General features: G+C 33.8%; 7 protein-coding genes across 7 annotated transcripts, besides 2 other annotated features; 2 read left to right on the top strand and 5 right to left on the bottom strand.

Moving 5' to 3' along the window:
* Positions 1–47: 47 nt before the first annotated feature.
* TVAGG3_0552430 (uncharacterized protein) lies at positions 48–726 on the bottom strand (the record flags this gene model as incomplete). Its single annotated transcript, XM_001329667.2, has 1 exon — positions 305–592. One exon carries the CDS (start codon positions 590–592, stop codon positions 305–307), a length of 288 nt encoding a protein of 95 aa, XP_001329702.1.
* A 299-nt stretch (positions 727–1,025) lies between these two features.
* Positions 1,026–2,260, top strand: TVAGG3_0552420 (RNA-binding protein family; the record flags this gene model as incomplete). The annotated part of the gene is made up of 1 exon (XM_001329666.1): positions 1,040–2,242. One exon carries the CDS (start codon positions 1,040–1,042, stop codon positions 2,240–2,242), a length of 1,203 nt encoding a protein of 400 aa, XP_001329701.1.
* A 633-nt stretch (positions 2,261–2,893) lies between these two features.
* TVAGG3_0552410 (uncharacterized protein) lies at positions 2,894–3,670 on the top strand (the record flags this gene model as incomplete). The annotated part of the gene is made up of 1 exon (XM_001329665.1): positions 2,894–3,670. The coding sequence occupies one exon, from the start codon at positions 2,894–2,896 to the stop codon at positions 3,668–3,670; it is 777 nt and encodes a 258-aa protein (XP_001329700.1).
* Positions 3,671–3,716: 46 nt separating this feature from the next.
* On the bottom strand, positions 3,717–4,013 carry TVAGG3_0552400 (positive regulation of ATP-dependent microtubule motor activity, plus-end-directed; the record flags this gene model as incomplete). Its single annotated transcript, XM_001329664.1, has 1 exon — positions 3,717–4,013. One exon carries the CDS (start codon positions 4,011–4,013, stop codon positions 3,717–3,719), a length of 297 nt encoding a protein of 98 aa, XP_001329699.1.
* Positions 4,014–4,646: 633 nt separating this feature from the next.
* On the bottom strand, positions 4,647–5,635 carry TVAGG3_0552390 (uncharacterized protein; the record flags this gene model as incomplete). Its single annotated transcript, XM_001329663.2, has 1 exon — positions 4,693–5,604. One exon carries the CDS (start codon positions 5,602–5,604, stop codon positions 4,693–4,695), a length of 912 nt encoding a protein of 303 aa, XP_001329698.1.
* A 380-nt stretch (positions 5,636–6,015) lies between these two features.
* TVAGG3_0552380 (STKc CDK like domain-containing protein) lies at positions 6,016–6,991 on the bottom strand (the record flags this gene model as incomplete). Its single annotated transcript, XM_001329662.1, has 1 exon — positions 6,055–6,981. The coding sequence occupies one exon, from the start codon at positions 6,979–6,981 to the stop codon at positions 6,055–6,057; it is 927 nt and encodes a 308-aa protein (XP_001329697.1).
* Positions 6,992–7,259: 268 nt separating this feature from the next.
* Positions 7,260–8,084: a mobile genetic element.
* Positions 8,085–8,087: 3 nt separating this feature from the next.
* Positions 8,088–8,298: a mobile genetic element.
* A 937-nt stretch (positions 8,299–9,235) lies between these two features.
* Positions 9,236–12,138, bottom strand: TVAGG3_0552350 (DNA2/NAM7 helicase family; the record flags this gene model as incomplete). Its single annotated transcript, XM_001329661.1, has 1 exon — positions 9,469–12,117. One exon carries the CDS (start codon positions 12,115–12,117, stop codon positions 9,469–9,471), a length of 2,649 nt encoding a protein of 882 aa, XP_001329696.1.
* Between the last annotated feature and the right edge of the window lie 353 nt (positions 12,139–12,491).

Below are 12,491 nucleotides of genomic sequence, written 5' to 3'. Positions count from 1 at the left end.
CGAGAATTTTGATTTATAATTTTATTCATAAACAGGGACATACATATATAAATTGGTTAGGTAAAGAAAATTTTATATTTAGAACTTCATGATTTTCATTATTCCAAGATAAATTTCAAATTATTTCAAATTTAACTCTTCAATATATCTTGAGTGTATTACAAAATGACATGAAGTAAGAAAATTAATAAGAAAATAAGTTTTTATGCAAATAAATATGTTAATATCGATCATGTTCAATAGTTAAGTAACTGTATTAGTAGGAAATTATGTACATGGTGTATATGAAATAAATTCTGCAAATTTAAAGAAGAAGGCAGCATTGTGATTGAGCATCTTTCTTTGCTTCTTTCTTTCCTGTGTCTGGCTTGATTTCTGGGTCCTTTGAAGGATTTGTCTTAACACCTTTGTTCTCTTGTGCATCTATTGAACCATCCTTGTCAGAATCACTATCACTAACGTTAATATGTACTTCTTTCTGTCCATCAACGACAATATTTGGCTCATCGGTTTCTTTTTGCTTCTTTTGCTTCTTTTCGTTTTCTGAACCTGAATCACTTACAGATAGCTCAACATCACCCTTATCACTCATTTTTTATAAGTTTGAATTTTTTTTTACAACGAGCGCAATTCAATTTTTTGTTGATTGGAGAAACGCAAAACTATTGCCTTTTCAATATGATCATACAAAGCATCAGATGTAGAAATACTAAACATACACTTATTGGCGAAAAAAATTAAAATAAAGGTGGAGATTGAATGAATTATTGTACATGTGATGGAAATTAAGCTAGTTGCATTCATTGAAACATATGCACATGGAGGATATTAAGATAATCGAAGTAAATATCTTGCTTTCTCTTATTATTCAGTTGTGATATTAAATCTTTTCTGAAATCAATATTTTATGAAAACTTCATGTTGAACATGAAATTTTCACAGAGTATGGATAGATCTATACTTCCTTAAAGAGGAATTATCATTGAAAATATGTGAGCTTGACTCAACACATTTATTTTTGTCAGATTTTTTTCCCGAAATGAATGATATAGCTTATAAGGCAAATACATTCTTGAGAGGAGGCTGGTTTACTTCACCAGAAGAATACGAGTCAATGGGATATACTCTTGGTATGCCTCCTGGCTATTACGCTCCAAATCATCCTGAAATTGATAAATTAGTTGAAAGAATTAAACCATTTGGCGGAATAATATTTCCAAATTCAATGTCCACCAAAGAAGATCCAAACTCAAAGAGAAAAGTTATGGTTTTAAACCTTCCTCCAGAAATGACACCACAAACACTTAACAATTATATCACTCAGAATCTCCTCAAGAGAAAACTTATTACTGATCCAAATCCTATTGATTTCATTGATTGGTTGCCAGATCAATTTGGTGGATACGTCACTTTTAAGAGCCAAAAGGATGCTGAAGCCGCAGTTTCTATAGGAAAATCCCTCGTATACAACCAACGTGAAATCCATATCATTTGGCCTTATTCCTTGCAAACAGAAGAATTTTCAACAATTGAAATCAACGAAAACCAAACGAAGAATACAATTTACGTTGAATTTCATAACGAACAACCAAATGAGCAAAAGATTTACCAGATATTTGAGCCGAAATACCAAGTTAGCAAAACTTTTATATCTCCTGGTTCAAATTACGCTATTGTAACACTTTCCCATGATGAAATTACCGATATGACAGTTTTTGACCTTCAAGCTACATGCGGAGATGATGTTTCAATCAGAACTACATTCGAACCACCTTCTATTGACCCCAGAACACCATCAGATCAAAAATTACGCCAGACACAACTATACGAGGGTCCTACCAAGTTAGTTTCCGTTGTTGCTCCAAATCTTTTGAATAATCCTTGTATTGCTGACATTTTGAACTCAGAAATGACTGTTTCATCGCTCATTCAGCAAGAGACAGAGGAAAACCAGATTGGAGACGAAACAGTCCTTTGTTTATACAACATTGCAAAAGATTATATTTTAATGGACCCAGAATTGACAAATGAATTCCTCAGCGACATAACAGAAGAGTGCCAGAAGTACGGAACTATCTTAGACTACAAAATTGACCCAATGGAACATCAAAACGACTACGGTGTTGTAAAAATCAGATACAAAACACCAGAAGAAGCAAAAAGAGCTCAATTAAATTTGGCAGGTAGAAGATACGAGGGAAGACTTGTTATCACCTCTGTTGAAGCAGCAGAACAAATTTAATAAAGATTTTTTTTTGTTTAACATCAAAACATAGTTTTTCCTCTTCCAATTCTATGGATATCAAACCACTTAGATAAAAGCGTTTGGCCTGTGCTTAGATAAGTCTTTCTAACAAAGATGTTAAAATAATCTATGTTACCATAAGAGAAACAAATGTTTTTCTTACTGAATTGACATCTATTCATTGTTAAGTACTTTGTAATTATTATCCTATGCATAGTAAGTAAATTTCTCATCTCCTATAAGAATATCAATGTAAATGATCATTCAGAATACAATTTTTATCACTATCGACCTTATTCAGTGTGGCACAAAAGCTGGAGATCTTTAAGCACTGTTAATAACTATGAAAATCTCGATATTCTCGGAATGTATGTCAAAGCTTAAGAAAACATTCTATAAAGCATTTTGCAAAAGAGCATTATATTTAAGAAATTATATCGTGAAGTTTCATTGTATGATCGCGGTAATTTCAAGAATTGATAGCAAAAAGATCGGCATCCTAGTAAGAGTCATTCGGGATAAGGAGAAAACAATATAATATGCTTCCGTCTGCCCTTATTTGATTTTTTTTTGAAAATTTTCTAATCGAGATTTTGAAAGAGTATGTCTGAATTTTAAATTTTTTGTAGAGAGAAGAAAAAAAGAAAAATGTTTCAAGGAGATCTTACGTTCGAAGGGTCAACATTATTAATGAATATCCTTATGTTATCAATATTTATGACAATAGTATTACTTCTTGCCCAAGAAGATAAACTTGAAATACCAATTCTCGATATAGTTCAGTCATTAATTTGCTGGGGAACATTTTACGAATGCATTATACTCAGTGCATGCTTCTGGTGCTTCAGACACATAGAACGTATGCTTAGTACCAGAATTTTAATCAATTTCTTCATATACAACGCGATTTGTTACGCACCTTTTTGGGGTTTGATCGTATATTTCAAAGGATTCAAATCACATTTCTCACTCATGTACTTCATTCCTTTCAGCTTATTTATATATACAGTCTGGCAATTACCTTCAATTCCAATTCCAGTTTCAGGAAAACTCGAAGACAAAATAGTTCTTACAATGATGTTTGTTATATTACTTGTAATAACATTTCCATATGGTTTTTGTCCTCTTCTTACCTCAATTTTAGGAAATATATTATTTGAAATTGATTTCCTCCGTCTTGCACGCTTAGTCAAGATCGAAGAATCCTCAGATGATGCAATGGTGCCACTCCGCGAGTCACCATTGAATGCAGCCAATACAGCTCCGTTAGCAAATCCAGAAGATGATTTAGATACAGATATAAACCAAGATAGCTTAAACAACTTGGTATCTATGGGATTTAATGAGACTGAGGCAAGAAATGCCCTCATTCAAGCAAACGGAAATTTAGAAGAAGCTGTAAATCATTTATTAGAAGGCCGCTAAACGAAATATTACATTGTATTGTGTTAAATATAAAAATAATTTTTATTTACTTCCACATAAGAACGCCTAAATTACCACCAAAGTAAAGGAAGATCATATTCTTTGTATATGTTATATAATGTGAGAAATCTTCACCTACTACGACATTCCAGCCTGGACCTGTTTTCTTGTCCATATCTTCTTTTAAGGCTTTGCAGCAAAGTTCTAAGTTATTTTGTGAACGTTCGATAGCTGAGGAAACTAAATCGAGAGTTTCTGTTTGAAGGTCATCACCCATATCTGTTTCGACAACGAGTGGTGTGTTCAATTGTTTGCGCCATTCTGGGATAGGCTCTTCAGTCATTTGAAAAAAATATTGGGATAACGAACTAATTTACAAAATAATCGTTATCGTTCTTGATGATTATTAAGTTTGTTTTATCAAAAAAGGCGCATTATCTTCTAATTAAGAAAGTAATAATATAATGGTGAGAACTTTTACGTCAAAGAGCATATATTAACTTTATAGAAATCACTCAATTTGGAAATATTAAAATCATTGTCTTCAAATTAAATGATTTTAAGAATCAATGTTTGATAAATAATATTTTCATGGCTTGCATGACTTGATAATATGAGTGGAAGCATATTATTTTAAAATATGAATCAATTTTTTTAAAAAGATGTGTTAAGTCAGACTTTCGTGATTATGTTAAACAATTAAAAGGAAATATAGAATAATTGAGGTATTCTATAAAGAATGATCTGCATAAATTAAAAATGTTATTAATTGATAAATAATGTTTATATTAAATAATAGGTAGCATATTGAAAATCATCAACTTCTTGTAGTTAGTATGTATTCATATATAGTTTATTCTTTTCAAACGGAAATTTTGATTAAAAACAGTTGCCAAAATATAAAATCATTACATATATGTTTTTGGCTACAGAACTTGATAGGATATTTTGTACTAATGGTTTTTGAAATTCTTAATTATCTCTTATAAATTTTTAATAATTACAATATAAAACAATAAAAATTATACCGTATAAAAGGCCTTTGCCTTTGCAATATTTTCCGGACTTGTAGAAGCTAATATCTTGACAGCTTGGCGAATAACGACTAATGCATCTGGCATTGATGATGCTAGAATCAAATTATTCTTAATATCTGTATCTCTATTAATATACATCCATCCGGCTTCTATAAATATAACCATGAAAGCTCCGTACGCGAAAAGAAAATCAAAAACAATAGATACTTGGTCTGTCTGTTTCATTTGCGTAAAGAACGATGATATATGGCTGAACGAAAATCCGTATTCTGGACACAATCTGCCAAAGATTTCCTTCAAAGTTGGATCAAATTCGTAAGCAATTTGCACAGCAAGCTGCGAAGGACCAGTTTGAACTGTTTTCTCGCCTTTTCGTGGAAAACAGTGTGGAGCATAGTGGTTAACAAATTGCCGAAATGCAAAAAACGCTAAAGGATAAGTGTACGTCTGTAAAAATACCTGCCCGAACGTGAGAAGAGGCTGGTGAAGCGGATACTGCGAGCCTGACTGTGATAAGAATCCGGCTAATAAAACAAGGAAACTACAGTACGCCTGATAGTCTGTTTTAACTGAGTCGAGCTTCTGGGCATTTGTAATCCTAGTTAGTTCACCTAGAAGTTTCTTTTGGTCTGTTGTTGATAGATAATGATAAGCTGTAATGTATTTATCTCCTTCGTGCTCATCGATTTCTCCAAGGCCAAGCAGTATATTCCACATAAGAGTTCTATATTGCATTTTCGTGCTTGGTATTTGCTTTGAAAGGAAAGAAAAATCCTCGGAATTTTTGAGCATTGTTGCTAAATCATGGCGTATTGATTTTATCATAGTTTCCCGGTCGGAATTCCCTACCTTTTGGAAGTTTGCTAAAGAAGCATAAAGATGGGAGCCTCCGTTCATTATATGATCAACAACCAAAATTTGAAAAATGAACTTGCATCTTTTGCCTGTTTACATGGCAGATTACTGTTATTTTACACTAATCTATGAGAAGCAACATTATTATATGATTACTCACTTCTATGCTATTTTACTCGCTTTTTAAAAGAAAAGAAATGAGATTATAGAAGAATATCGTTTTCAATCAAAAATACATTGTTTATATTGCTTTTATTATAGAACTAAATTAAAGGAAATTTGCAAAAATGTATAGTTTCTGGATTAATACGTTTCAATACCGATGATTATTTTAATTTTCAATAATTGCTCTTGATTAAAACTTAACAACAAAAGGAATTACTATTATTTCATATGACAGATTAAAATTAGTTAAAAAGAATAAATAATATAGATCATATTTTAATTCTTACCAAACAAAAGACGAAAACAAACAGCTACACTCAACAAAAGTTATTTTCCGTAAACAGAGCAACCAGGAGGAAGACAAAGAGATATCAATTTGTTAGGAATATCTGCAAAGAAGGGATGTTGCAAAGCTCTCATTGCAGAGATCCTCTTTGATGGATTTATCTCTAATAATTGCTTGAGGAGATCAACTAACAGATCATTATTACAATGTAAAACCTCAGCTAAATTTTGCTCTGGGAATTTCGGAAAAGTAGGCTGATATCCTGGAAGTCTAGTAAATCCAGGCCATGTTTCTTCTGTTGGTGTTCCAAAAACTCTGAAAATCTTAAAGAGTTGGTCAATTTCTGAATCACCGGGGAAAAGCGGGTTTCCTGAAATCATTTCAGCGATAATACATCCAGTTCCCCATACATCAACTGAAATATCGTAAAGTGGAGAGTTCATAAGTAATTCTACCGGTCGATACCATAAAGTAACAACTTCATGAGTGTATTGCCTTGGTGGAATAGTAAATGTTCGTGCAAGACCGAAATCACATATCTTTAGGAAACCATCTTTGTTAATCAAAAGGTTCTGTGGCTTCATATCACGATGCATAATTCTGTTGCTATGCAAATAGCAGATACCACACAAAAGTTGGAATGCATATGACTTGAGAAGTGCTGGATGAACACCAGTACGTGTTGAATCCATATATTTTCTCAAATCAAATTCCAAATACTCTGACACCATTGTTAAAGCTCCTTTTGTACTGATAACATCTTTCAAAGCTACTATATTTTGATGATTTAAGTTCCTCATCAGTGCAATTTCACGTAGCGCGGTAACAGGAATTCCTTCTTCTTCTTGTTCAAGACGCATTTGTTTAAGTGCAACTATTTCTCCAGTTCTATTATCAACGGCGCGATAAACGACACCATATGTTCCTTCGCCAAGCTTTTCTTTCTTTGTGAAATTATCAAGAGACATTTGAAGCACGTTTACAATTTGTTACTTTTTTTTATGATAAATGATATTGATGAATATTTTGTTAACAGTAATCTATTAGACTATTTATTTTTCTGATTTTTGTTTCAAAGTTAAATTGAATTAAGGGTGGCTTCCGACCAAATTGTCACTTTTAACCCAAGTGAGAAAATTTCGTAATTTATAACCAAGTTTTTTAAAATCTATATTTAATAAAGATTCTATTTTTCTTATTAAATTTCAAAAATGAGGGGGTTCGGAATCGTCCACAAATTGCCGAAGAGATTGGGACAAAGTTGCAATTCGGCACTTTTTGTAAAAAAAATGGGGTCATACTCATAATGAATAGAGACTTATAGCCAAGTCTTGATATCATGCAGGGAGAATATACATTGATAAGCAATTATATTTTATAGTAGTAGTATTCAGAAATTCTTACAATTTACAATACAATTTTCAAAAATGGATAAAGACTAATAGCCAAGTCTTGATATCATGCAGGGAGAATATACATTGATAAGCAATTATATTTTATAGTAGTAGTATTCAGAAATTCTTACAATTTACAATACAATTTTCAAAAATGGATAAAGACCAATAGCCAAGTCTTGATATCATGCAGGGAGACTCTCTACAAATACAAAAATTGATTATCATAAGGAAATACAAATTTATCAATTTTCATGTGAAAATTACATAAATTTGTTCTCCAATAAATAGCAATAATACTTTGAATGTTATATTAAGTAATATAGCTTCAGGTAAATAAGCTTACACTTCAAAAATATACTGTTTATTCATTAATTTTAAAAAAAGTCCAAATTATCTAATCTTGCTTACTCTTCCTTTAAACTTCTTTGTGCCAAATTTAATATTGCCTTCAAAGATGGAATAAGGACATTAGGTTCAATCCTTCGGCTTTCGACAATTTCCAAAATGTGTTGAATTAATTTCAAACATTCATCGTGTTTTGAAGCTCTTTGCTCAACAATCTGATTACCTGCCCTTGTAAGAATTCTTACTGCTCTATCTTCATTCAAAACATTAGCGACTTGAAACTTAATAATCGCATTTGGAATCACAACAGTGATGAGAGTTATGACGATATAAAAAAATATTTTATTATACTCATTCGAAATTAAAAATAATAAAATTTATATATATTAATTTCATTAAATCAAGGTTAAAAATCTCACCGGAAAAATAACCTCAGTGTGATAGATTTATCACCGGAAAAATTTACAATAAGGTTAATACCGAAAATATCGAAAAATCAACATTTAAGGTTAATTTAAGAGTATGCACTTTTGTCACCTACTCAATTGCCGAAAGGGTTTTTGCCAGTTTTGAATCCGCTTATTTTTATCGACCAAAATTATAATAAATATGATTTTCGATAAGTATTCTACCCAAATGATTCTTCAAAAAATTATTTTTCGGATTTTATTCCGTAAAAAAACGTTACAGAAAACGTCTATAAAATTTCGAATTTTCCCTAAAAAATTCAGTGCAGGTCGATTTAAGAGATTTTTCAAAAATAATCATATCAGTAGATAGGGTATAATATAGAGAAGCTTTATGAATAACTTAAAATCCGGGAAACTCAATATTCAACGAGAAAAACGCTTAACGAATCTCACTTTTGATGTAAACATCACAAAAAATTGAGAGGGCTTTCTGGTCGGAAGCCTCCCTTAAAAGTGCCATAAAAGTTGATGTATGCCCAATCTCAATATTAATATCTCAACAATTCTTTTAATTCTAGAAAATATTTGGGCTTTGTCATGCGTATATCTATAAAAATTGTCCGGATATATTTTATCAAAGTCAAATTCTAAATTAGATTTTGGCAAATCATATAGTATATATATTGAGTGGTATCTCTTTTAACAAAAGCTCATATTGAGCAACCTAGAATATGTGAATCTTAGTGGGAGAATAACGAATCTTAATTAGAAAAAGTACGGAAAAGTAATAAACAATTGAGAGATGGTAAATAATGAAATTCATCTTCAAGTATATCAGAAAAAGAAAGAGAAATGTCTTATTTGCGAACACTATTTTGTTACACCAAGTGAAATAACAAGTATAACTGTTTCTTCTTGATTATTTGATGTTGTTCGATAAAGAGGTGTTTCTCCATATTTCACTTTTTTATTTGAAATAAGAAATTCGACTGTCAGTAAAATTACGGAGGGATTATGAATATCAGCTAGCAGAAAGTGCGTCTTTTAAAAAGCATTCGCTAAGAAACAAATGGTATAAATAAAACTGATATTTAGTTTAAGAAAAAAATTATAATAAATTCCGAAAAATCATAGATTTCAAAAAAGTTTCAAAATATCATTATCCAAAAAAATTGAAATCAAAGAAATCTTTTCTTTCTTTTTGTTGAGTCTTCACTTTTTTTTGTTTTCCGTCTTCATACTAAAGTTACCCTTAAAAAAAGCAAATTGTATACTTTTTTTCAGAATTATCCAATTTTTTCTCTTAAGAAACAGTGTTGAAATAAGCTTCACCATCATTATCATCATTATCGAAATTGCTTTCGACAGTGTTTGGAACCATATCCTTACCGAATTCGCCGACAGGAATTCCTGGGAATATTTCTGACTGTTTGACAGACGGTTTTTGTAAAACGCAAGGAGATTCCTTCAAATCCATGATTGAACCTTCCACGAGAACGTGCTGTTCCTGGCAGTGTCTGAGCAAATTGTACCAGAGGATTGACTTTGAGAGAACTCTTGCGCATCCAACGATGATCAATCCGTACTTAGCTCTTGTCAAAGCGACATTCAATCTTCTGTAATCCTTGAGGAAACCGATTGATCCGTGTGGATTGCATCTGACGCAGGACATGATGATGTAATCTTTCTCACCACCCTGGAAGGAATCGACTGATGCGATTGCGAGTCTCTGGTAGAAAGAGCTTGGCAATGTAGCCATTGAAGCCAAGAAATTCTGGAGATAGAACTTTTGGCCGGAGTAAGGAGAGATGATACCGATTTGTTGTGGATCAACACCTGCTTTGCAGAGTTGTGTAACAATCTGGGAAACAATTGTTGCTTCGAAAGCGTTGATGTATGAAGTACCAGAGTTAGAGATTTCTTCTTCATTGTTCACGTTGTTGTAGAACATGAGTGGGAAGCTTGGTTTCGGCCAGTTGAAGACTGGTTGTTGAGGAGTTCTCTTCTCTGCAGGAATTCCGTTCATCAACTCTCCATCGTAGAATGTGTTTGAAGGGAATTCGGAAAGAACAGGATGCATTCTATACTGTGTGAGAAGTCTCTGTGGTCTCAATCCAAGCTGTACTAATCTCTGGACAATGGAATTGCCCAATCCCGCTTCAACACACTTTGGATTTGTTACAACAGGGCCAAGCTGCATGTGATCACCGACCAAACAGACTTGTTTCGATCCGTGCATTATAGGGATTAAAATTTCTGGTTCTACAGCTTGCGTTGCTTCATCGATGATGACTGTTGGGAATACTTTTGTTGCAAGTCTTGGATCAGCTGATGTAATGCATGTGCATGTGATGACATCTGCTGCATCAATAACTCTGTTCTCCAAACTCTTGCGGAGATCTTTGAATTTCTTCTCTTCGTCTTCAGAGAAATCTCTGTTCGATCTCTCAATCAACATGTCATTCAATCTCCTTGATTCAGCGCAATCAAGTGAATAAACCATGTTGTGGAGAGCGTATTTGTCATCAATTGCTTCGATGTCTGTACGCGATGTTGAAATAACACGGCAAACAGATGCATGTGTAGATGCAATTGCTTCTGTAACACGCTCAACAGCTGCATTGGATGGTGCACAGACAAGAACTGGACCGGCTTTTGCTTGAAGGAATCTTGTAACTAAAGCGGCAATTGTTGTTGTCTTGCCTGTACCTGGCGGACCTTGTATCATGCAGAATGGAGATTTGAGGGCGTATGAAACAGCGTTGACTTGGGAAAGGTTGAGTGTTGGAATTCCTTTGACAACTGGACTGCGATTTGGTTCGCCAGGAAGAGTTGGAATCGTATCTGGTAAATGGCCCATGATAACTTCCTTGATTATGTTGGCGGTTGATGTCTGTGGGGATTGTGGCATCTTGGCAATGGCGCCAATCATTCTGACAAAGGAAGTGTCGAGCCAAACAAGTTGGACGGTGAAGATTGCATCTTCTGGTGGAGTAGGCTGGCGGATGAAAAGAAGTTCGATCTCGCCAACGCCGAGAGTACGCTCAAGAGAGCCTTTGGCTTCGTATGCACCGCATTTGACAAGAAAAGTATCTCCGATATTGATTGGTCGAGATGTTTCCGAAATTGGGAAGCTAAAGGTTCCTGTAAAGCGGTTATAGCCTTCTCTCTTGAAATTGATCTTCACATTCCTGTAGATCATTGATTCTGTGACTTGTTTATCATAATCCATTTCTAGCTTAACAAGAGTGTTGTAAGTGGTCGCGTAGTCACGGATATCTTTGTATGTGGGCTTCGTCTTAGGAATGGTTGTGCTCTTTCTGATCTGTGGCAAATCAAGGATTGTTGCGTTCGGATTCTTTGGCCATGTTTCTTCGAGAAGATCCATATCGGTTGGAGTGATATCACAGAATCTGAATCCGTCCTTGGATTCGGCGTGTGATGGTGGTCTGACCAACCATTCAAGCATTTGAGTCTGCTGAACGATCAATTGACGATGTGCGAGATCAAGGGAGTAGAGGTGAAGCTGGGGATCGTTGCAGCATTCACGGCAAAGAACGAAATATTTGCCTGTTTTCTGAGATTGAACAAAACTCAAACGGAAAATGTTTGTAGAGTGGCAAAGATAGCATGTCATCGGAATTTGTGAGTATGGATTCTGCGGTGGAAGTTCAATTTCCATATGGCGTGATTTAACAAGGTGATGAATGATATGTGAGTGTAACGCTTTTCCACGGCCGTTGCAGAACCATCTGCCTATTGCTTTGTCCTTGACAAGGCATTCTGGAATATCACAAAGGCAGTAAGAGCAGCATGGACGGTCAATTACAAGCTCTTCTTGTGGCTCATCATCAATTGTCGGATCCTCTTTTGGAGTGTATCCAACAGAGCCCTTGACAGCGTTATCATTAGCTGACCATGCTCGATCATTAGCCTGCTTTTTTTCAGTCATTAGGGTGAAGCGGCCGCGACGATAGAAAATTACGAAATCATTCACCTCATCATTTATTTTATAGCGGATATAAGGTGTATAAATAAATTAGTGATAAACTCAACAAAGAAGTGATATGATTGGTCGTCAAAATTTCAAATTTCTCTGTCTTATCTTGGAAGTAATCAAATTCTTAGCACATAACGCCAGCCATCATCAACGGAATATATAGTACAATCTCATAGCTATAAATCTCATATTTTAAGGTATATTTCTTTCAAATATTAGTTGATAAAAAGTAATTGTCTTTTAATTTGAATGACATTTTCTATATCTCCTTTTTGAGATTTGTTTTGCTATTTCGTCATTAATATTTGGAATTATAAAATTTATTT

Source organism: Trichomonas vaginalis, chromosome II (genome assembly GCF_026262505.1).
Source record: "Trichomonas vaginalis G3 chromosome II, whole genome shotgun sequence".
Taxonomy (NCBI): domain Eukaryota; phylum Parabasalia; order Trichomonadida; family Trichomonadidae; genus Trichomonas; species Trichomonas vaginalis.
This window is presented reverse-complemented; position numbering and strand designations above follow the sequence as displayed.